Below are 26259 nucleotides of genomic sequence, written 5' to 3'. Positions count from 1 at the left end.
TCAAACACTGAGCAATTGGCTTCTGTAAATTGCCTCCATTGCTTGCGTGCATAAATAACGATTCTACAACTGATTGTCCCAATCCTTGAATGTGATTGGCTATATCGCGTTCCATGCGGTTGTAAAATCAAGCATTACCTTTCAAGTTGTCCTCATATAATTCTATTATAACATTCCATATTACTGCGCATCGAATATTTCAAATAAAAAAAGACGTTACAAAGTTACAAGGTAGCAAGCAACCTAGTCGTAAAGAGAATGGCAGAATTTGTTGTGAATTTTGATTTGCTGGGTGGGCTGACGTTTGACGAGTGGTGGGAGACTATTGACAGAATGGAGGAGAAAGAGTTTAAAAAGACCAGGCATGCAGAGAAGACATCAGAAGATAACTCTACTATAACAATGACTAATTAGCAGTAGGCAATTTGAAGTTCATTCCATAAGCATGGGACACAAGTCCTAGTGCTGCGAGCTGTGTGTCAAAACTTAACAATGAAGTTACATTTGGCGGAAACACCTGCAACAGGAGTAGATGGATACAAAAAAGATATATATTCTGTCCAATTCTAAAATTCCCCCAAAATGTAAAAAATACCTTCGTATCCCCCTTCTGGTATTTTGCTGTAAATGACAATCTAAACAGGGATAATCGTTCTTATAACATTTATTAATTTAGGGCCTTTAATATTAGGCATATGCGTTCTCTTGTGTAGGCAGCCCTGCTGAGAACGCACAAGCTGAGAGAAGCACAGCGTTTGGCTGCAGTGCTGTTGTTACCACGCGCACCAAATGGAGGCGCTCATGTCTCAACTCCGAAGAGATCTTTTGAGAGACGGAGTGCACTGAAAAGCTCTTAAATGTATTACTGGGATTTTTGGTAATGTTTGACTTTAGAGTGTTGACTCATTATTTTATTCAATATTTGTTTGTGGGATGTGTTCCTCTGATATTTTCTGCAGCATTTCTTCCATCTTTAAGTTTCAATATTTACATGGCATCAATGCTCCACCAATGAATTGATCCACCTGAATCATTCATCTATCCCTCGATCCATCAATCCATCCTGTCACCCAGGTAGCAGTGTAATCAGAGCTATTTTGACTTTCTGCAGTGTGTGTGTGTCAGGACGAGCTTCTTACAATATATTCAATGTGGTTCTGCAGAGGCATAATGACCTGATGTCCTCCACCCAAAACAAGACCGGTATGTGTGTGTGTGTTTCAGCGGAGAATCAATGAGTTGGCAATAAACAGCTAAAGAAAAGGAGGGGAAAAATGAACAGGCACCTGTTCTTTACTTTACACCCCTCAGACCAGTAAAAAAAATGGGTTCAGAGAATGAAAGAGAGAACAACAACAAAATCTAGATTTTTTTTCTTCAATTTTAACAATGTTTAAGTCCTTCCATTCTGAGCAGGTGGCCAGGTAGCCTGGTCTACTGCTCCCCCCCTGCTCGGATCAACCCCCAAAATGTTGGATTCATCCAGCTGGGCTAAGGTGAGAATACCCAGATTTGAAGCAGTAACCTTCTGGTTCAACTTGACCTCACAACCCCCTGGTTCTAGACCCGGCTTCCAAGCTATCTTACCTTGGGTGGAGGGGAAACAATACAGGCCAAAGCACCAGAACAAACCAGAGACAGGACATGGAGTAGTTAACAAGATCAGTTGTGTATTCACAGTTTTGGAATGGTGACAACCTGTATAGTTTCCAGGTAAAAATGTCTGGAATGATTGTCCTTGCTTGTACATACAGTGTAAAACCCCTGGCTATGGCTTACATAGCAGGCTAACTATGCCAGTATCAAACTAGGCATGACAGGTTCTGGACAGTCTAAAAGGATCTCCTCTCAAACCTCCCAGTAGCTTGAATTGACAAAAAAAGCCTCTTGCTCAAATACACAATTCAATTAGGAAAGAAAATTACAAAAAAATATAAAGAGAAAAAACAATTAGGCAGACAGACATTCATCATCATTACCTAGAATAAGCTAAACATTTTCCCCAAGCACACCCCTCACCCAACCTTCCCGCCCTCCCTCCCTCTTCCCTGAAAGTCCTCCATGGCAAGGCGGGGGTGGTTTGAGGTTGACCGGTAGTCTGGCAGCTCCCTCTCTCGGGGGTGTGATCCCTGGACAAACACAGACCTCTGTCCAGTCCCTCATTTGTGCTTGCAGCACTGGGCTCTCTGCCGATAGATGTTCTCGGTGAACGGTCTGCAAATACAAATGGCACCATAAAACACAATCTCCCCTGGTCCGTACCAGCCCGTGCCAGGACCTGTGTGTAAGAGTGCTCGTGTACAGTGTGTGTGTGTATATATGTATGTGTGTGCACTGTGCATGCTGCGTGTATGTGTGTACAGTACACTTTGTGTGTGATGTGTGTGTGCGCAGATGTCTGCCTTCCTGCCTGATATCCACTGTTGCACGAATGGATGCACACCCCAACACCTCTATCCTCATTTAAACAAGCTCTCATTCTCCGTGCCTGTTTCTCTCCGTACCCTCCTGTCTCCATATCAACAACCCCCCCCCCCCCCCCCCCCTCACACACACACATACAGCCCTAGCCCCAGCAGTCTCGGGGTGACATTTTTTCACAGACTTTGATTACATGTGCCCCAATATTGGTAATAAATTGTAATGTAGGTCTCCATGACGCCACAGCACATGCTGTTCCTGCGGTAGGTTCTTTAGGTAGAAAAACTCAACAAGACATAGTCCTGCTTTACCGGAAATGACATCAGGTGGATCACTTTGTGCAGTAATAGACCAGGCAAATTTATGATAACAAAGATTCAAATGTAGTCGCAGTTTAATTGTAACATTTCACAAGAGGGCTATGTGACAGGAATGAAGACAGAGCTGTGAAAACCTACCAGAGAGAAGGAGAGGATATACTAGAGTAAATGCAAGAATAATTAGCCTGATAAGATGAGGTGTAAAAGTGTGGAGGGAACTATCAACGCTGCATCTTGTGATGTATGAGCTATTCAAGGTATGTTGGGTTAAACGTGTGTGTGTGTGTTGGTGGGTGAGTGAGTTAAATATAGGTGATCATGATTAAAAATAAATGTAATCTTCCTTCCTGTCACATACGTCATTTATTTGTCTGCCTGTGTCTGTCTGCCTGCCTTACCTGCTGTTTTGTTGGCTGCATTCCTGTCAGTCTGTCTAGTCTAGCTTATATTCTAACTCTAGAACTACAGCTACATGTGCGCAAACATACACACACACACACGAGTAGCCATCTAGTTGGTACATGGCTCCAGTTCCATCTCTGACTCCTCTGGTGTGTGTACGTGTGTGTGCATAACGTTTGCATGTGTATGTCTTACTGTTCATCTCCTCGTAACAAAAGAATAGGTAGAAGGGAGTAATGGAGTGACAGAAAGGACAAAAAAATTGGCATGGGATGGCTGTCAGGCACCCTTTCTCTGATGTCACAAACAATATTTCTTTCTTTTCTCTGAACCTTCTACTTTCCCTCCTTCAGTCAGTGTCAAACTCATTGAGATGAAAGTTCTTGAGAACAGTTTGAAAGAGAGAAAGAGGGTGAGAGAAAGTAAGGGATATTGTACTGTAGAGAGAGACTGGACCATACAATGTACATGAAAATCTTATCAAGTAACCTCATTTGGAAATGCAAAAAGCAAACAGCTACTGTCAAGCTGACATACAGAGATTGACGGAGAGTAAAATAGATACAGAAATTGAGAGAAAGAGAGAAGGGGAAAGATATACACCTACCCTTCAAAGATGATGGCTACCTGGTATGTGATGGCGACCACAGCAGTCAGGATCACACCCACTGGGCTGGCATTCCTGAAGGAGACACAAAAAATGTTGTACCTATATAACACACATACACACTTAAACACACACAGGCCTAGTCCTTGCAATTTTGATTCCTTGTCAAGATTTTCTGGACCACCCAGAAGAGCCATGCTGACAAACACATGCCACGCCCTCTACACACGCTGCCCTCATAAGCTTTTTCCTGACCTGGATTTGAGAGTCCTACAGACAACATGCCCGGTAAGATCTGAAAAATAGACGGAAGCCAAATGACTTAAGTGTGTTGATACACATCCCGTTGTCCTCTCATTAGGTCAAATGATCTAAGTGGGCTAAGTGATGGTGGAAAAGGCATATGAGGGGGGCAAAGTAATGGCTGTCTGGATCCAGTATCCTGCTGACCCCGTTGGTGGCGTAACCAGTCTTGACCTGGTTCCTTGATTACTGGGGTGCTAGAGGAAGTTCACACATGCTAGTTTAAATTGCTCTTTTCCTTCTTTTGATTGCTCTATTCTATACTTTCCCTCAGCGTTTTGGATTATCCAAACCTTTTGTTCTGCTTTCAATGTGTGCTCTACTCAGCCTCGTTGGACCCAAGAATGTTCCCAATGGCACAACAGCACCAGCTGCACACACACTCATACACACATTCGACCGGTCTGGACGTGACTCAGCGGCACACGAGGACAGTCCAAAACATTCAGTGTTAATATGGGTTGTTATTCAGTACTATCTGTCTGGCAGATGGAGGGTCCAGTCCTGGAGCCTGCAGGCTTGGCTGGGCTAGACTAGGGGATGGAAGAGACAGACACACACAGAGAGGAGAGAAGGAGAGACTATAATACTAAGACATATCAGAGATACGAGTCCATGCATATTTTAACAGCAGGCTGTTGGTTAGCCTTGGTAGGCAGACACAAGACTGTTAACACTCATGTCTGGGTCAGTCAGCTCTGAGGGCTCTACTTCGCATTCTTAATGTCGGGTTCTAAATGTAGAGTTTTCAAGAGAGGAATCCAACCACCATGACACTTTCTTTGACTCCGGCACAAACGGGTCCACTCCTTGAGGTGTTGCTTATCCACGTTGTGTAAGTAAACTAGTTGGTCTCTCTCTTTCTCTTACACAGAACTGGCTGTGGCCTATCGTGAGAAGAGAGGGGACAATGATCTAAGGCTACAGAACGTGGCCCGGTTGGGAGCTACTGTTACAGTAGGACAGGTAAGAGTCTGACCTAGATGTATAAAGTATTCAAGCAATAGCTCACGACAGACATTGGTATATGGTTATTATATTCCAGCTAAGGTGGCCAAACAACGCACCTTAGCCATGAAATAATAACCAAATCCCATGGCCTGTCATGGACTATTTATTAAATATCACTTTGTGGAGAACAAAAGATAATAGAGAGCAGTCCAGTATGTCCAGTAGATGACCCGAGTAGGATCAGCAGGGGACAGTGGTGGGTCAGTTACATAACAACAGATTATAAAGTATAGTATTATGCTACAGTGAGTGGATATGCTGATAAGAAAACCTGTACCTATCTGACTGCAGGTACATCAGCTGCTCTTGACTATTAGATAGAGAAGCCCCTGTGTATGTGTGTGTATGTGTGTGTCTGTGTGTGTGTGGGTGTGTGCCAGTGGTTCTCCTTTGTCTTCATCTCAAAGATATCTAATTAGCCTGGTATATTGGCCATGAGAGCTCAATGGTAATATGATTCCTGCTGCAGTACCCTGGTCTGGGAACAGACAGAGACAGAAGAGAATGACAGAGAGAGAGAGAAAGAGAGGAAAGAGAGCAAATAAGACGGAGCAAGGGAGAGAGAGAGACATGGACCGTGTTAAGAGAGAGGCTGAGAAGTGAGGAGTAAATGACCGGGTAGGTGGGTCCTTATGGGTCACGGTGATCGCATCTTATCTGAGGAATATTTCATTCAATTGAATTACAACTGAACCACCCACCTGTGAATACAATAAACACACACAGAAACACACATTGAGAGAAACACAGAGTTTACTACATCCTAACTGAACAGTTGTTCTTCTTTAAAACACACTTAAAACCATCTTGGGAAAAACAAAGAGGTCATTAGCAGCGTCTGCCGCTAGCCCTCCAGTTGTCTGCTCACACATCCCACATGAAGACTAGTGAAGCCAAACACACACTCTGAAACAGCAAGGCCAGAGAGAGGCAACAGACACACACATAGATGTTTACAGAGGTCTCTTGACCCACTTGAGGTTCTTTGTTGCAGGACGATTGCTGTAGTGTAAGAGACCAATTACATCCCGGGACTGAGGGAAGACAAAGAGCAGAAGATGGCGGAAGGCCTTGTTATGGTCTTTAAACCCCCCGCCAACAAGGAAACACTCACGAGCCTGTCCTCTGTTTGGTCATTATGACAGGCTCAGGAGAAAGTAGGTTAATTCATTTCTGGATGGAGGAAGAGGCGGTTAAAAAGGCGGAGCATGTTAGTCCTTCTGTGGGTGTTTGAGTGGCTATGTGCGTCTTTTCCTCAGTGTCGTGTTGACCTGTTGCCCTTCTCTTTCTTACTGACTGACCAGCCAACCAAAACAGTCACACACAAATGTGGGTTAATGACATGCTAACATGGAGGTGGCACATACAGCTGTCCTCAAGAAGAGTGGGTGGCTGGTTGTGTGTATGTGTGTGTGTAGGTGGTTGGTCAGTGAGGGATGACACACACCAGCTCTCTGCTCCATATGGCTTAGTCTGCAGGCCACAGAGACTGTGGGATAGTGAGAGAAGTCCCTGGAGGACCATAGACAGATCATGATAAAGCATCATGAGCAACCTTAACTGTCCATGAGACCCCAGGCTGTACTCTAGCTCAAACTAAAAGAACTTAGGATGAATATGGTACTGTCTCGACAATCTTCCATTCCAAAACAACACCTGCCTGCCTCTGTTCTGCAGAATGTTGACATTTCAAAGCCCAGTTGGACTGAGTTTCTACCTATGTGGTCTATGTCAGTGGTTTATTGCAACAAAAACATGTATGGGCTTCCATGGCGACACCAGTATTAGAGCCAGATGTGTATGTTTCTGCCTGCTATTTATGCAACACACACACATATTTACACACGATGTTTGGGTCAGCTTTAACAAAGCCTGATGTGCCTCTTCTTCTTGGGGTCTCTGAAGCAAGGGATTGTAGGCATTGTAGCAGGACAGATTTAGAAAACACAGAGAGAGGGATGGTCGGATAGAGAGGGGAGAGAGGGAGAGTTAGAGAAGGAGAGCGAGAGAGGAAGAGAGAGTGAGGCAGAATGGAAGAGAGAGGGACAGAAAGAAAAAGAGAGAGGGAGAAAAAGGGAGAAAGACAAGTACTAGTGGGGGGCTAATAGTTGGGAGGCGGTAGGCCGTTTTCCTTATCAGTGACTGCCTAGCAACAAGACAGTTGCCGTTGTCATGGAGGCTGTGACAAACACTCACGCACATACAGTAAGATTTTCTATCTATATCTCTCTGTATCTACTTCTCTTTGACACGGGGGGATAGAATAACGTAATATAATGACTGTTATTCTGTCTCTATTTGTTCGATCAATATTTACATACGATTTACACAATGCCACTCAAGGGTTTGCATTATGAATGTTTTCTTAATTTTCTTTTCTAGGCGTGCCATTACAGTACATCACCATTATACAGTATACCCGGATAAAACATTATGACCATCTGCCTAATGTGCTGTTGGTCCAGCGTATGCAGCCAAAACAGCACCAGCCCGCAGAGGCAGGGACTCTAGAAGACCTCTGAAGGTGTCCTGCTGTATCTGGCACCAGAACATAAGCAGTACATCCTTCAAGTCTTGTGAGTTGCAAGGCGCAGCCACAGTGGATCAAACTGGGTCCAGCGCATCCCTCAATTGGATGGACATCTGGGGATATAGGAGGCCAGGGCAGCACCTTGAACACTTCATCATGATCCTCAAACCATAGTGTGGCAGGGAGCCTCATCCAGCTGAAAGAGGCCACTTCTCTCTCTCTCTCTCGCTCTCGCTCTCTCTCTATTTATGTCTCTTTCTTTGTCTCTCTTTCTCCCTCTCTCTTTCTCTCTTTTTCTCTTTCTTTCTTTCGGTAAAAGCAAACCTAGGAGCATTCACATTCACATGCAGGTAGACAGGTATGCATGTATGGCACTGATGGCAACACACGCACACACTTACATGAGTGCCAGGCCCAGGTAGTTGGCAGTGCTGCCCCAGTACATGGGGTTTTCTGTCACATTGAAGGGAAAGCTGGTTACCTTCTGATCCATCAGGATACCAAAGTAGTCTCCTAAAAGAAACACACACATGCAGTCAGTACAGCGGACAAAGACTCTTGCACAGAATATAAGGAACCACCTCATGTCCATCCTTTCCTATGACACACACACACACAAACACAGTTTAATCATGACCCATTTTAGGACAAAGATAAACAATAGGTAAAAGTGCCCTTCAGAAGTCCTATTCTTCTCTCATAAGCCTTATATAACTACATAAAACATCATGTTGGGTTTAGTTAGTGAAAATGTTATGCAGGACAAGCTTCTATAAACAAAGTGTCAGCTGCTGTGACCAGTCTTCATAACAATACTGGGCTAACCTACTTTTTGACATGAATGGCAATTCAGAGGGAAATGTATTTGTCTTTAAACAAAGCAAAAAAAAAAACCTGTGTCACAAAAAGGAGAATCAGTTTATGTGAATTGCCAGGCTGGATTTAATGACAAAGTCACTCAGAATTTGGATCAGACATTTGCTCTGCTTTTGTACTGAACACTTCAGCCAGTTGGCCTGTCCTCTTGACCAAGCCCCCTTACTAAACAGCAATCCTTCCTACCAGAATACAAATGAAAAAGATCCTTTACACTGCTTTATTCAGGCACCCACAACATCCAGATTCAAAGTCAGAGTGCCTTCTGTGAGTGTTTTATTGTTAATAAAAGCTCAGCGAATAGTGACCGTCCCACATGCTCCCTCTCTCCTTCTCCCTATCGTACACATGCAAGCCACAGTCCCCGCCACACACACCTCTGAATCCCCCTTTGCCAACAACAAAAAACAACAAAATCCTCTGCGAATCCCTTGTCTAAGAAACATCATGAATCTCTATAGGATGTTTTGGAGGCCAGAGACCTGACGTCTATTAGAATGATGCCTTGTTGATGGGCCTGATTCTATGTTAAACACTACCCCAGGGCAGTCTTCACAAAAGAAAACACACACACTCAAAACAGGCCATGACTCGATTGAGGAAGCTGTTTGCAGTTCCATCTTCATTATTCTACATTGTTAACCTGTGTAAGGACACAATAACCATGGTGAAGCAAGTAGGGTGTGTTGCCATAAAAAGGTTGGATGCTGTGTATAAAGGCTGAGATTGTTTACCAGTGTGTATCAATGGACCGCTCCTCACCATAACACATCAAACGCACAGAGGCCTACAGAACATTACCGACTTGGTAGTTGAAGAAGTGAGTGAGGGAGTGGGAGAATGAGGGTTTATCAGGGCATGAGTAGGAGGCAAGTCACTGTGAGAACCAGTAGGTGAGAATTCAAATTGTCATCATTTTTATGACGATGCTTGAGTGGTGTATTCTCTTTATTCCTCATCCTCGGAGACTAATCACTGGAAGAGCACACAGAGAATGAAGCCAACACAGACTGTTGCTCTGGTAGAACGATAGAAGCATTAGAAGCAGTTTCCCCCCACCACCGCCACCACCCCCGTCCTCCTTCCGACTACCAAACACAATGACCCTCTCAAAGCTCCACCATGGCCTTCATGAAGCACCAGGAGTTGTGGATGTTATCTGTTGAATAAGTTACTGTAACCACCCACAACGCAATCTCTACAAACAACATTTTGGTTGTTCACAATGTGTCATGTTTTGGCTACTCGCAATGTTTTGTGGCTATCTCGTTGTTATGATCAGTGACCTATGCACTTTGTAAAGCTCTCTCTTGGAAGTCGCTTTGGATAAAAGCGTCTGCTAAATGAATAAATGTAAATGCACACAAACAAACACACTCAAAACAGGACAGGAAGGAATAGATTGAGGAAGTTCTTCTACACCATTAACCTGCACCAGGTCACACTGACCACGGTGAAGCATGTGGTGTGCATGTGTGCACAGTACTGGATGGGACCTGTGTGTGTTTGCATAGCAATGTCTTCCTGTGGATGGGACCATGAGCATGTGTGGGTGTGATGAGGAACACATACAACTCAGGTCAAGGTGTTCCTGTTCTGTCTCTAGAGAGAGGACACTGAGCAACGTTAACATGCACTAAGAACCAGGTCTGTAGGTTATGGGGGTTTATATCCGGTCGGTGTAAGTCAGTGTGAAAGAGGTTTGCCGTAATAGTTACTCACTCATAACACAAACATCTCCCTCTCTTCATCTCTCTTTCTCCCCCTCTCTCTTAATCTCTCTTGGTACACTGTGACCCCTTGTCTCTCTTCCAGTTGTCAGGTCAGAGTTCAGCAGGGTGGAGAGAAGGGAAAGGTAGAAGAAGGAGAGGGAGGGGAGGGAGAGGAGGAAAAGAGGGGAATGGAGGACATGGGTTGGAAAGGAGAAGGAAGGGTTTATCAAATTAAAGAGTGAGAGACTAGATCATATGAGGACTAGAAGGTTTGAATGATAATGGGAATTCTGTGAGGATGTTTGAGAGTAGTGTGTTTTCATTACCCGTCATCCTCATAGACTAATCACTGTAAAAGCAGTCACACTGGGGAGAATTAAACCAACGCACAATATTTCAGATTGTGGAAATTAGATTTTTGTCTTGATTAATTGTGTGTGACTACATGCATCATTTGCTGATGTTTTACATCACAGTGTAATTACAAACCTACTGTGTAATCGAGGACTTAACAACACAAATAACTTATGCAATAAGTTATACTTATTATGATGAGCAACAGCCTTTAATTTCACACAGCAATAATATAGGCACCACCACTACTCCGAGCACCACTGCACTCTTTCACATAGTTGTGGTAAGGTTCTATTATATTGATGCTTATATACATATTACTTTATTACTTATTTATGTAATTAGACTGTAACAACAACACTAATGTACTGTACAATGTTACCCAGTGTTTTGATCTGTGATGTGATGACATTATGTTTTTGTTCTTTACTCTTTGTGTGTGTTTCTTTTTGTGTTTGAATGCGACACTCACCAAGGAAGGTTCCGGTAAACCCCAGTGCCAGGAAACTGGTCACCACCAGGACAGACCCCAGCACCATGAGAGCTGCCCCCAGGTAGAAGACCTCCTGGCTGGACAACATCTCCCACCTCACTTGGGCCCTTATCGCCACTGTAATACTTGAGAGGAGAGGAGGTTCATTGGATTATACATGTTTCTGAGGAGAGACTGAGGCAGTTCAATCTGTTGAATACATGCATGTGAGACCAAATTCTGACCCAGTTCTCGCTGGTTAAGATATTGATTAAATCACACCAACCCATCTGACCCAACCCCAGTAAGAACATCCTTTATGATGGCTAAGTGTCATTTTAAATGGTATGTTAGGGTCCTTTTGATCTGCTTTTCTCTCAGAAACTTTTTCATACCTTAATATTATTGCAAGAATTAAAGATAATCTGCACCAGTATTATGAGGTTTGATCTTCCTAGATGATTGGTGCCGCAGTAGTTTGATCACTGTATTATATTTTTTTATTACCAACCATCACATTCATAGAAAGAACTTGCTATAGGGTAGATGGGCCTAGGGAGATGTTGCTATGGAAACACTGGGCCAATCAAACAGCAGGGACTAGGCTACTCACTGAGAGGCACATAACAAGTCAAGAGTCTCACATGTAAATGACTGTAATGGACAGTAAATTACTTCTTACTGAGTTTAATGCTGCCAATCTTTGATAAACATGTTCTGTTATTAGGCTACTCAAAGTATGACCATAATTATTGTCCATTAAAAACAATGCTTTCAATAAAATTAAATAAAAACTGTAAAATGTACTGTTACAGTCAAGACACAGACCGATCCAATCAGATTGACAAGTACACTTTATTTAAAAGAGTACCTTCTGTAATTAACTTTGATTCGATCACTTTAAAAAAATTTAATCAACCCCCACCGCTAAACCAGACAGGTCCTTTTAAGTTCCACCACAATCATGTTAGAGAAATGTAATACCTTTGGGTCTAGGATGACTTATTGCAACAGAGGCAAAGTAGTGAGGCTACGTATAACTGAATCATAGATTTGGCTGACAAAGTAATGCAGGCCAGTGTTTAAGGCTAAAGTCATCATGGTCTTCACAACCACTCAAGAACATGTCCCTTTTAATTTCACACAATAGTCACTTAAAAGGCAGAACTAAAACATGATTTAGACAGGAAGCCTGGTGCTCTCACCAGCATTCAGCGTGAGGTGTGTACTGAAGCAAGGATGTCATACTCGTACACAGGAACCGGTAATCTGTCTTTTACGAAAATAAATGATTGGATTTTATCCTATTCGGGTGTTTGTCCTTTTCATCTGCAAGGCCATGTACAGTACCAGACTTACAGTGGTGTAGTAATTCAGCTGTAGCACCACAGGAGAAAGTAGGAGAATTGTTGGAGGAAATTTGGGTTAGCAGGCCATATTAGACCTGCTGGTCTCCTTTCTGTGATGTGGTTCCTGTTGTTGCCTCAGACAAGAAAGGGACTGCCACTGGGCTCCACGGTGGCCTGGAGGGGACAAACAGCCTCTGTCCTACAGAGTTCAGGATTGGAGATTGGAAAGCAGGGGGAGTGGGGCTATGCAGAAGCAGCGAGTTGTCATTTTCAGTGAACCTTTTGGACATAAGGTCACGTTTTACCTTAAACTTAAAATTCAATCTGGAGGGAATTATATTGGCCATAGTGGAGAGAATTTTTAATGCACTCTATTAGAGCCTGACCGATAAAGGATTTTTAAGGCCGATACCGATACATATATTTGGTGATTTAAAAATCCGATATTCCGATATCCAGAAACGCGTAACAAAACAAACTGATTTCCCTAAAAGTAGTTATTTGTAGTTTACATTTAGTCACTTTTAACAGAAGTTCTTATCCAGAGCGACTAAGTACAGGAACATTCCCCGAGGCAAGTAGGGTTAAGTGCCTTCCCAAGGACACAACGTCATTTGACATGGCCAGGAATCGAACCAGCAACCTTCTGATTAATAGCCCGATTCCCTAACTGCTCAGCCATCTGACCCCCCTGACAGACACCAGCTTTACAGACACCAGCTCACACACAAGCACATAAGAACAGCACACACACACAAATAAATACTCATAGATACAAAGCACAGATGCTAACTTCATTAGTTGTAGATTTTCATCTCAACTGAGCAGGCTGGAGGGAACAGGGGAATGGATAAAGTTCATTTAGAATGCAAATTTAGGAATGTTACCATGGGCTCTGATGAATGACAACTTGGTTACTCAGAAGAGGGAGAGAATGGCATAGTATTTATATTTAAAGAGATTAGGAGACAGTCATGTGTGTGTGCCTGTCTCTTTCTGTCCCTCTCCCTTCTTGTATGTGTGTGTGCAAAGAAAGGGAGAGACAGGAGCTCCATAGATAAGAGACAGGAGAAAGATTCTACAGGCGAACAAAACAAATTCACACAAACCAGATCCACACCAAGGAAATTCCCACCTCAACCCATAACAGATAGTCCACTACATAACAATCTCATGTGACATCTACAGTCAAACACTGTACATTCCAAACACAAACTGCAGCTCGCAGGCCTTGGAACTATAAGACACCAAAGCCTGAAGATATCAATGACAATGTGCATTGAGAAAGTGTCTGCAAAATAAATACACTACTTGTGTTCAAAGTTAAGATGGTCATGAGATATCTTCCTCTACTGTACCTTGATTATGTATTGTTACCCCTGTGTGGATAACTCTAGCAAGATTCTCTAAGACTACAACGGGACCTTTAAAGTAGGCTATTGGAGGTTTGCTACTGGACAAACACACACACACACACGCGTGCACACATTCAAAGGCGTGCACGCATGGATACACACAGGTGAGCATGAGTGGTGGTGAGAGCAGCTCAGTGGCTGCTGGTGCCATAGCAACAGTGACATATGTAATGAACGAGGGAGTGTGTGGGAGACAGAAGGGGAAAAGATGAGGAACAGGAAGTAGGGTAGGAGGAGAACTGGGGATGTCATAGTGTCACAGTACACACAAACACACCCTCGCGCACACACATGGACACGGTCATAAGGTGTTTATAAGAAGTTAGGATAACTTGACTGACATTAAACATCTGAGGAATGGGCATGTGGACGGCAGGTTAGGGAACGCTCCTACGGACAATGACACCATTAAAATAATTAAAGATGACTTGTCCGGCAGTATGTCTCCCTTATGAATCATATCAGCTTGACCTAATAAGGGTAAACATGCTGGATTTGGTTGGTTTGTGTGCATGTGAGAGGAACAGAGAGAAAGAGACGGTTTGTTACAGAAGAAGGTAAAGATGTCATTAGAGAGGGAGATAGGTGCTAATGAGGTAGGTGTAGATGTCGTTTGAGAGGACCGGTGAGAGAGAGATGAGAGAGACAAATGGAGAGAGGCTTTGAAGGTAGAGAAGGAGAGGGAGTGTCCAGGGATACCTGTGGCTGCGGTAGACATTTAGCAGTAGGATGAGGAAGCCTAAGCAGTAGCAGGCCAGGTAAGGACCTCCAAGCAACCTGGTCAGACCCCTGGTCCTGTGCTCCCAGCGCGCCATCTGCACACACACACACACACACACACACACACAAACCCACACAGACACACAACACATACATTATATTAGATATAGTGGCGTAAGACTTCAGATATGTCCAGAGCAGGTGGTGTGTACAGTACATAGATTTGGAAGTATCAAATATAAGTGGCCGAACCATACATACAGTATGGCATTCAATGTTTGGTTATTGTATACCCTCTGTGAACAACACATTTCATGTTATACATGAATCCATGCTGTTTGGACCAAAAGGACTATTATCCCCTCGTTGGTGCTTTTAGGGGCACCAACCCCTCTTTCTTGCTAGTGTCCTTTCTCTTTAACTTGTCTCTTCATTCACACATACAGATCTAATTATTTTCAGCATCTCTTTCTCTTACCACAGCTTCATAGGTGAGCTGTAATTAACAGGACAAAAGGAGAGGTACTCTCACGCCTTATAACCTTGCTTTCTATTCTTGCTCCCTCTTTCTACCACATAACACCATGTCATTAGGTTCATAAACTGTAGCTACATGGGCTCTGCTGACAGAGCTACAGTAGGCAGAATAACAGGTCTGTGGTGGAGGCAGAAATCACATTACATGTGTGGGGGAACAGAAAGCCTTGTGGTCGAGGCACTTGACTGACATGAGTGTAGGGATATGGCAGCAGCCTCATCACAGTACTGCATTTATACATGTGTGCACGTGTTACTTGGAGAACTAACATGAATAGATGGGCTTCTACATGGCCATCAAGTTTTGAGGAGAAAAGCAACATTTTGTCCATGCCCATGTTTTGAAGGATATTTCTACTGAAAGGCACTATCCCTTTCTCAATGTATTCAGGTCATCCCACATTTCTGGTGTGTGCATCCATCTGGGTGGGCCATCTAAACTTCTATAACATTTCACATTTCCATTGCAAAATGAACTACTTGACAGGTTTTGTAACAACTGTCGGTACATAGGCTTTTGTTCTGCATGGAGACAAAGTAGGACAAACGAAAGCAGGATTCTAAGTCTTTATGATCTTACGTAACACATTTAGAAATATACATGCTGCTTGGCAGCTCACTCAGTGGACTAGGGGTGGATGGCACCTGGGCATTTTGTTCTTACATCCTCTGTACTACACAGCAGTCACCAGAGCCCTAACTTGTTCAGTCCTCTGGCCGTCAAGCAGGGTCTTAGGTAACAGTTCACTCCAGACTCCTTGTCCAACCTCTTAGTACTTGGAGTCTTGGCTATTCCTGACAAAGACAGGAAAGGAGTGAAGTGGAGATGAAAGGAGATCAGAGTAAAGGAGAGCAGAGTAGAGTAGAGCAGAGTAGATGGAAGCAACGTAGAGTACAGCAGAGTAGAGATGAGGAAAGCAGAGTATAGGAAATGGAAGTAAAGGAAAGGAGATGTAAGTAGAGTAGAGTATAGTATAGTATAGTAGAGTCTGGTACTGGGTGTCTCAGTGGGTATCAGACCCAGTCCGGTCCGTTGGCTCCCCTGGGCAGTGTCTCCGGCAGGAGGCCTAGCTCCAGTCTAATCACCATTCCCAGGATTAATGCACAGCAGTGCTCTGTCCCTGGAGCCAGACCCGGGCAGCCGAGAGGGAGGACAGGAGAACAGTACATGCCCTGACCACATGATGCACCACGCCTGCTAATCACTCTTCCTTAGGCAGGGCCGCTGCTGCATGGTTAACCCTTCATGGTGGGAAACTTGGCAGCACATCTGACAAAGATCTCTGGATTTCTACACAGGGTTTCTCACATCCTAAGCCTGTCACAGACCACATGAACGAATCAGTGTACTTACATTAGAGTCACACCCAACCGTGTCAAGTTACAGCTCGTCTTTGACAGGGTCAACAACCTCTCACAACAAGGACTTTCCTATGCTCTGTGCATGTTCTTCTGTGGCCTCCAGACACCCATCATCTCCATCACGCGCCAACCTTCTGATCCTTTAGCCTTCTGCATTTACTGTAGTCCAGCAGCGCTATGCTGGGCGCAGAGGGTTTATAGTACATTTCTTACATGTAAGCGCTACTGGGCAAAAGCTGCAGAATAAGGTCATTATACATGATACTACTGTAGTGTTACTGGGAGACAAGTAATGTGAGAAAAGAAGAGAGAGGGAGGAAGAAAGAGATTTACTGTGTGTAGAGAAAGATAAAACTGCTATTCACTGAGACTTATCTAGTTTGTTTGGGCCCACGACTGGACCACCATTTATCAGCTCCACAGTAGAGGACAACAGAGGAGTATACAAACCTTCTCTGGAACCAAAATAACTAAAACAACTATAGTCTACTGGATTTCCATTGCAACCCAGAAGGCAAAACACTCTCTCACACACAAACAAGAAGCACACACCATATATACACAGATTTACTTTGTGTAGACGTGCTAATCATGGCATGGGCTTAACAGGTAGTCTGAATTTGGAGGAGAACAATAATTCCATCTGTAACCATGACAACAGATCCCACCGACAGATTCAAAGATTTGATGGATTAATCTGTAACCATGACAAGAGATATCAACAGAGACTGACAGCAGATCGATTCAGGCAGAGATATTATTAGGAGGACCCAGATTGTATTAGTACAAGATCTCATTCGCCCGAGGAACTGGGAGCTTTAATGCCCCTCATGATATTCTTCCTCCTGCCTAGGTCCTTATTGAAGCTGTTGATGCCTGTGGGTGTTCCTAGCAGTGCTAAAACAAGTACCTGGTTAGAGTGTGAAGTGCAGAAGTTTATTAGCAGCACAGCAAACTCTCAACAACAAGTAATACATCCCAACAAATCTAAAACCGAAACCAAGCTGACCATTAGAGAGTCAAAGAACGCCCCTGCCCTTGAGAAAACTCCTGGATGTTTGAATCAAATATATTATTTGTGTGGCCCACTCCTGGCCTAGGCCCCTCCCATCTCTTTGAGAGACAGGAGAGGGTTATGTATGCACTTAAATGGGTCTCAGCCTAGTCAACATCACAGAGAGGGGCGACACTGGCACAGAGATGTAGGTCAGACAGAAGGATATGGGGAACTATGATATGCATGCCAAAACAAGTGGTCACAGTACCGTTCGTTTTCAACGTCACAGATGTCATATACGACAGCAGATTGAGTTTATGTGGATAGTCACACCAATTATCATGACAATTGTTAAGTAAAGATAGTACATTTACTCTGTAAACTCAACTCAATTTCTGTAATTGCACGAAGACAGGCCCACACATACATAAAAAACACTCTCTGCTCTATGCTCTCTCTCTCGCACTCGCACACACACACACACACACACACACACACACACACACACACACACACACACACACACACACACTGCTGTCATATTTATCCATAGGAATGCTCCCATCTCACTCCAAACCCCGCAATTTCTCTGACGCAGATTACAGTGGGATAATAATTACCCTAAAAAGAACCCTAATTAAGAGTTGGAGCAGGAAGACAGAAATGAGAGCCCCCACATGTAGCACCCTGTGTGTGCGTCGTCCACACACAGACATCACAAGACTTCATAAACAAAGATGTTAATTATTATCTCCACCAGCATCAGGAGTTGAGTTTGAACCCCACAAAACTCTGAGATGTTATCAACTGAGGCGAGACAATTACTGTTACATAGAACAGAACAACACACAGAGACACTACTACAAAAGGTGACCCCTGCCTTGGAGCTCTGGCTCAAACATGGACAGCAGCCCGTGATGACGAACAACAATGTTCTTCCAAGGAGCTCAAATAATTGAGAGGACATGTTGCCTTCAATGCTGCCTAATGCTTTTATTCTATTTTTTTCTCTCTCTTTTCATGCTTCCTCTCTAGGGGAAATAGTCCTAGTAGTTTTCTTTGTCAGTCCCTACTCCCTGACATTGTGTTCTCCCACCCTCTCTTTCATCCTATGCCTACTCCCTAAATTTCAATAACATGTATGTTCCCCTATTTCTGTATCTCTTCACTCTCTCCCTTTATCTCTCTCTCATGTCGAATTTCAATTCAAATCCATTACCTCTCAACCATCCTACATCATTTCCGAACCACAAGCTCCCATGTATCTCCCCACTCTTCCTCCACTGTATTTCTCTCTCCCTACATCTCTTCTCACTGACTCATACCTGCCTGCAGCTGGGGCTGGGCCAATCAGGACCCCGCAGTAGCATGCAGGCAGACAACAGGACACCCGAGCGGAGGGGGTCCTTGTGTAACACCACCCTGCCTCTGGATTGGCCTGTTTGTGTGGCACCTTGACCAACCCAGCGCAAGATATTTCTGTCTTCAATCCCTGCTTCATATTCCTACCACTTTAAGAGTCCTGGAGTCTAATTAAGCTCTGAGCACCTGGCAGAACTTGAAAAAGAAACAAAATCGGGATAGAGAGAGAGAGAGACAGAGAGAGAGAGAGAGAGAGAGAGAGAGAGAGAGAGAGAGAGAGAGAGAGAGAGAGAGAGAGAGAGAGAGAGAGAGAGAGAGAGAGAGAGAGAGAGAGAGAGAGAGAAAGAGAGACATTCTGATCAACACTTCCTACCGAGTCTGTAATGTTAGAGAGTCTATGAGGGGTCTAAAGTACAGTTATGGGCTGAAGAGTGCTGTGCATGTCTACATGTACTGTATAGTATATAAAAGGCTGTCTAGTTGTTCTGGTGGGGAGGTGAGACATGGAACACATATATACAGTACACATGCCTGGACCCAGACACACACATAAACAGGCACACACACAAACAGACACACACACACACACCTGTGCAAAGAAGAGAAGTATCCAGGCACCTGCACAAACCCACGTGCAAACCTGACAACAGCCTGTGCATAATTATGCCTTATATTTATTTTTTTATCACAGCAGAATGCAGGAAACAATGTCTGTGTTACCTTGGCAACACATAAAGAGGACCAAAACGGAGAAAAATAAGCTGCCACTTTATGTTCATGGCTTATGTAGCCTGAGTGCCCACACCTAATGTAGAGCAGACAAGCTTACAGTACATCTTTTCCCATTACCTTCAGAGGCTAATGAATACGCTTAAAATATCTGCACTCTCTACTCCTTCAAAAGGGCAGGTGTCATACTGAAGATTGCTACATTTACTGTTCTCCTATTTGAAAGCTCACTGGAAACCTTTTAGCAGGGGGAATAGAACAGAAGAGAACAGATTCTCTGTATGAATAGATTGTAGTATTGCAGTGGTACTAGCCAGCTGGAGTAGCACAGTATTTAGTTAAGGGTGACTCCCTAATCTGTTACCAAGGCTGCTAATGGATCAACCACTATAAAACAATAATACTTATATCACAGGTAGTCTTCCATTCACTGCGTGTGGTGAAATTCATCTGTAACTGTCAATATTGTTTAGGTGTTGTTGTAATACCTCTTTGTTGCAACAGATCATCACAGTTGTGAGCTGTGATCATTATAGTCATCACAGTTGTGAGCTGTGATCATTATAGTTAGCACCATGAAAACAGGAACAGATGCTCTGTTTCTACTTTGTCTGACTGCTAATGTTGCAAGTGTCACATGTTGCCTGCCATGCTGGACAACAACCCAACCTGTAGATTGTTATAGATTTGCATTTGAAAGTTACTGATTGGGACATGGGCTGGGACCAGCTCAAGCCTGACCAGGATAGGAGACCAGCCAGTGCAGGGCCCAAGACACAACACACACGTCTTCAAGACACAACACACACGTCTACAAGACACACACACATGTCTACAAGACACACACACATAACATCCCCCAATTACATACTGTAAAAAATGACCGGAGCTTCTAAGTTCTGCAAACAACAGGGGAGAGATAGTCCCAAACACAAAAAGGGAGAGATAGTCCCAAACACAACAGGGGAGAGATAGTCCCAAACACAACAGGGGAGAGATAGTCCCAAACACAACAGGGGAGAGAGATAGTCCCAAACACAACAGGGGAGAGAGATAGTCCCAAACACAACAGGGGAGAGATAGTCCCAAACACAACAGGGGAGACAGATAGTCCCAAACACAACAGGGGAGATAGTCCCAAACACAACAGGGGAGATAGTCCCAAACACAACAGGGGAGAGAGATAGTCCCAAACACAACAGGGGAGACAGATAGTCCCAAACACAACAGGGGAGATAGTCCCAAACACAACAGGGGAGATAGTCCCAAACACAACAGGGGAGATAGTCCCAAACACAACAGGGGAGAGAGATAGTCCCAAACACAACAGGGGAGAGAGATAGTCCCAAACACAACAGGGGAGAGAGATAGTCCCAAACACAACAGGGGAGAGATAGTCCCAAACACAACAGGGGAGAGATAGTCCCAAACACAACAGGGGAGAGATAGTCCCAAACACAACAGGGGAGAGAGATAGTCCCAAACACAGAAAGCGAACCAGAGAAAAGGAGGAGACGGAGAGAGTGAGAAAGGAGGACTTTCTGGGTGTCGTGAGAACACACAAGAGAGACCTCGAGAAAGAGAGATGGCCTCTTTTTCATTCACTTACGTCTATTGTACTGTATGGTTCAAGCCCCAGACACACACATACACATGTGCTGTCGCCAGTGAGAGGAAGTGACATTGTGAGTAATGTAATTAGCTGTCATGGCAGCTAATTGACAGGCTTTCCTCAGGTAGGTGATGTTGTTAGAAGTTTGCAATCATATCGTATGGAGAACAATACGAAAATCAACCACAGCCTACGTTAGCTAGCAATAAGTGGGACGTTGAGCACATCCTTTTGTTTCCTGCCTCAAGAACACACCTCTTGGTGTTTTTGTTTCTGGAGGGAACAATTTGTGCTGATCATTATTTTAGGAGCACCAATGTGCCAGTGCTGTACACTCCACCTTCACAGCATGAACCCGGGGTTACCTTTCCCCAGGCTGTCTGCCAGCTTCACACACATTACATTCACGCTGTGCTCACACACACACGTCTCCCTCTCTCTCATCTCACACGTCCCAGTCCCTCTCCCTCTTTCTCTCTCTCCCTCTTTCTCTCTCTCCCTCTTTCTCTCTCTCTCCCTCTCTCTCTCTCTCTCTCTCTTTCTCTACCTCTCTCTCTCTACCTCTCTCTCTCTCCCTCTCTCGCTCGCTCTCTCTCTCTCTCTCTCTCTCTCTACCTCTCTCTCTCTACCTCTCTCTCTCTCCCTCTCTCTCACTCTACCTCTCTCCCTCTCTCTCTCATATACACAAATGCAACATGATCCCGGGGTTACCTTCTCCCAGGCTGTGTCTGCCAGCGTCACACACATTACATTCACGCCGTGCTCACACACACACAAATCTCTCTCTCACAGACACACGCCCACTCACATTCACACACACACTGTATACACACATACAGAGCCAGATGCCTGAGGGATGCCTGAATGATACACCGAGTACCATTATGTTACCGCAGAAACCAGGTGTATTACAGAACAGTACATACAGAATCCTGTATTACAACACAAGACAGCAGATACCCAGTACATCACGGCCTTCAATACTGTGAAATGTATCCATTATACGCACGTGTACTAATTTTATCTCTGTGTTAGACAGCTTCGGGTGGTATTATTTTAAAGTGTGACATTTTAGACAACTTTTGTATTTTGGTAAGCTTAATGACTGTGAGCTAGGCATCCTTCTCTCGTCCTTTACATAGTCCTCTCTCTGTAGCAGGGAGGATTATGGCGTGAGAGTCCACATTTTGCCAGTCAGCCAAAGAGTGGGAGCCGTCCATCCAGGAAATGGTGGGGGCCATGGTCAATCTGGGTGTATTTGCTGAGTGTGTTGGGATAGGGACATACGTGTGACATATGGTGCACATGGAGAGGGTTGGCGTCAGAGGGTCAGCCAAGCCCTACGGGCCATCAGGCAAACACACAGGCCCCCCGTGGTAGTGTGGGCAGAGGGGTTATGGAAACCTGGTTTCTCTATATTTGTCTCGGTCTCTCACACACGGATGTACACACGAGTGCACTCACACAGTCACGAGCGCGCAAACGCTAAGTTATGGTAAGTGGGATCTCTCCTTTTCTCTCTCTCTCTCTCTCTCTCTTAGCTCACCCTCTCTCTGAACCAGTTACCATTTAAGAAACTTTCCAGCTTTGTTCAAAATAAGCAAAGGGGATATCAGTCCACAGAGAAATGACTTCTGGAAGGAAGGCGCAGTCGAAGCTAGGTGGATAAATGAGGGGTCAATACTGTTAGCAGCACTTTGCTAATCAGCACAGCCAACTCTGATGAAAAATAATTCCATCCACGGGCCCCATCTTATTTACAGATAATAGGGTGGAGATCTTCTCTCTGGCACACAAAAACATGGATGCCTCTACTCACACCGTATATCTTGGGAGGCCATAATGTCCGGTGCTATTAGATAAATGAGGGGCCGCTTGAGTTCCTGTATATCAATGCTGAGTCATGTACAGGTATCCAGGAGGTGGGCAGTGATGTGAAGGCCTCCGTTTGTGAGGGAGAGTGCATGCCCTCTGAATCATACAAACAGGGGTCTCTGGAAATGGCTTTCAAAGTATATAAAATCACAGAAAAGTAGATTGCTGCAAATGCTGCCTGTTTAAAAACCAAAGTCATTTTCACTGCAACAGGTTTTACAGATAGACAGGCATAGACACACACACACACACACACACTGAAGGCTGTTGGCATGGGGGACATTAAAAGTTGCACCTCTTCACTTCCTTCGCAGCCAAAAACTCTCCAGATCTAATCCATTCATTATCATTTGACATAAACACAGTTGACGACTTGTCCTGCTCCCGTACCTTTACTCCACTGTCTGTTTATAAACACGAGAGCTTCTGTGGTAGGCTAAGGGAACAACCAGATACCATTTTTCTTTTCTCATGTCATCCTTCTTTCTGCTCCACTCTCTTTCTCTCTATGACCAGTCATGGTTGTGTTCTAAGTTATGAAAGAAGTGAGAGCAGTTCAATTCCATAAAGGAACGTAAATTGGCAACCGTTTTATCACTGAGAAACACCTGTTAGGGTATTGTTTCCGCCATGGACCTTTCTGTAAGTGTATCAAGTAAGTGTACCATCAATTTTCATTGCTGTACTCATATAAAAAGTGCATCGTAAAGGAATAATCTATAGAGAGACCAAGCGTGTTCTTGTTTGTTGGCCCACACTCACCACATTCCAAAAGAAAGGGTTGAAGAGGATAGCGATGACGGCCACACAGAACCTGGGATCAGACACATCCACGAGCCCCAGAACCTTGTCCATGACTGGCAGGTCCACCTGGAAGAGAGGGGGAGATGGGGCAGGGGGGGGGGGGGGGCAGATGGGAGATGAGGAAGGGAGGGAGATGGGGTAAGAAGGAGATCGGGAGGTTCCCGTTTCAATCTTATTTGACCCCATGAGGACAGTTGGTTTGGGAGAAAGTTCAAATACACTCTTCCACTGTCACACAACATGGACATGAAACAGTTCATAGATTTCAAAGCGTTGGCTACCTGCAAAGCTTCAACTGATCTCGTGATGGCTTCCCTGCAGGGTATTTGTTATGCTGACAGTCATACACACCAAGCTGAGTTATTATTACACAGTACAACCTCTAGTTTAAACAGAGGACAGTAGCACTATACATATCTTACTTAGGTTTCCCCAACAAGGCCCCTTTCTCACTATACCACGATACTGTACATGTTGCTTTTAGGTATGTTCCAATTATGGAATGCCACACTTCTGATGACCAACAGAGGGAGAGAGAAAAAGAGAGTTACAGAGAGAAGAACTCAGGGAGTCAGGTGGCTGAGCGGTTAGGGAATCGGGTTAGTAATCTGAAGGTTGCCAGTTTGATTCCTGGCCGGGCCAAATGATGTTGTGTCCTTGGGGAAGGCACTTCACCCTACATACCTCGGGGGAATGTCCCTGTACTTACTAAGTCAATCTGGATAAGAGCGTCTGCCAAATCACTAAAAATGTGCTCTATTGCAAAATAGCACTAACTGAAAATAGGAGCTGTTCACGTGTGTATTACCGCACACACTCCTGTATGTTTGTATGTTAGGCTATTAAAGGACTATTGAGAGTGCAGTACAGTAGCCTACTTGCTACAAACACCTTTGTTGAAACACAACAAGCTAAATAACAAGTGATCCAACAGAGCGCAATCATTTCCTCTCCAAGCACCGCTATTAATACGACTTCACAGACACCCACACACACATGGGCTACCTGAATATGACTGAATCTGTCCACTTCACTTTTTGCTAAACTTTCATTTATATATTGTTTATTTTTTTTTTACTTTTTCTGCCGTCGGAATACATTGCTTAGTTTACGTAACAGTTAAGAAGTTATTCAGTTACTGACTCCCACACAGTTCAACAGCCGTAAGAGCATGTTGCTGTCTAAAAGTATGGACCTACTTATCACACAGTGGGTGCAGATCTTAAATGACCACAGGCACATTCAAAGCAACATAGTATGCTCTCTGGTTTATGGGGTTGAATGCAAGTTTCTCCACATACAAATTTTAATATTATGTACTTGTAAGCTATATTAAACAACGGAAGTGTGCTGTAATGTGACTGCTATAGAAACTGTGGTTTTTATGGGGATATCTATGGGTGGCTATAATGACATTCCAAAACAAAACCAAGAAGCACATCAATATAAGACTACTAAAGTATATTTTAGTAGACTAGTGGTTTTAAACCTATTTACAGGCTACACAATTGATCAGTCTGCATCATGGAGACAATGGTGTATTACGCCATTACATTACATTACATTATAATAATGTAATGTAACATGCTTAATACACCAATTTTGGCTGCATCGTCGATAATGCACGTGCTTCGCAAAGCAGCCAAAATAGCCCTCATAATGAAGCTAGCGACTAAAGATTATATTGTGGGATTAAAATCGACACGAGTACATTCCCGTAAAACAAATGTAATATCTGCGATGACAAGACTGTTTAAAAATACGTAACTAGATAATAAATGATAGGCTGTGCACATTTTGAAGTTGCATTGCCACGTGATCAGCGTTCTTGTCAAACACCACCCATGAACGCCACTGTATTGCTCTGTAGTGTAGGTACCTTGCTGTAATCCACGTTATTAAACCCTCCACAACAATCCAGCACGGGAGGAGTCGCGACCACGGTAGCACCGTTCTTACACATAAACAAACAACCGAAAGGAACGCGGACGCTTTATCGAGAGCGCGTTTCACAATCTACGGTTTACATAACTCTGTGAAAGTGTTTTAGATTGAAATTGACTCGATATATGGATTGAGATTAGGCTACAAAACAGAACTGCTGGACACAAGACACAATTCTGACCCTGACGCGCGGTGCTTTCTGGGTATGGTGGTTCAAAGTTCAATTTCAGTACCAGAATAAGGAACGTGTCTGCCAAACCAGACAGCGGCCAAAGCCTTTTGCCATATAACCCGAGATGTGTCTGTAGCGCAACATGGACAAAAAATGAAGAAATAAATACAAATGTTGTAGGTACAATAAAGTGCATTTTGTCTCCACAGTGCCCCCTAGTGTCTTTAATCACAGTAATACAGAAGGATGGACTCACAGATGTAAAGAATCTGCGTGTACGAAGAGGACACACAACCACGCACACACACACACTCAACTGTATCACTGATGACCCCCTGTTGATGCCAGAGCACCAGCTGGTCTATTGGTCCTA

General features: G+C 44.0%; 1 protein-coding gene across 2 annotated transcripts; it reads right to left on the bottom strand.

Moving 5' to 3' along the window:
* Nucleotides 1-1650: 1650 nt before the first annotated feature.
* On the bottom strand, nt 1651-25915 carry pemt (phosphatidylethanolamine N-methyltransferase). 2 transcript variants are annotated; one of them, XM_062474935.1, is made up of 7 exons: nt 25650-25915; nt 23729-23836; nt 14472-14587; nt 11009-11154; nt 7996-8107; nt 3751-3825; nt 1651-2214 (listed from the first exon to the last, which is right to left on the bottom strand). In XM_062474935.1, the coding sequence occupies exons 1-7, from the start codon at nt 25731-25733 to the stop codon at nt 2160-2162; spliced, it is 696 nt and encodes a 231-aa protein (XP_062330919.1). In that variant the 5' UTR covers nt 25734-25915; the 3' UTR covers nt 1651-2159. The 2 variants fall into 2 exon arrangements, with proteins under 2 accessions (XP_062330919.1, XP_062330920.1); XM_062474936.1 differs by lacking the exons at nt 1651-2214; nt 3751-3825 and adding an exon at nt 3833-6098.
* Nucleotides 25916-26259: the final 344 nt, after the last annotated feature.

Source organism: Osmerus eperlanus, chromosome 12 (genome assembly GCF_963692335.1).
Source record: "Osmerus eperlanus chromosome 12, fOsmEpe2.1, whole genome shotgun sequence".
NCBI classification, from domain to species: domain Eukaryota; kingdom Metazoa; phylum Chordata; class Actinopteri; order Osmeriformes; family Osmeridae; genus Osmerus; species Osmerus eperlanus.
Note: the sequence above shows the minus strand (reverse complement) of the source record. Positions and strands in the feature narration are given on the sequence as shown.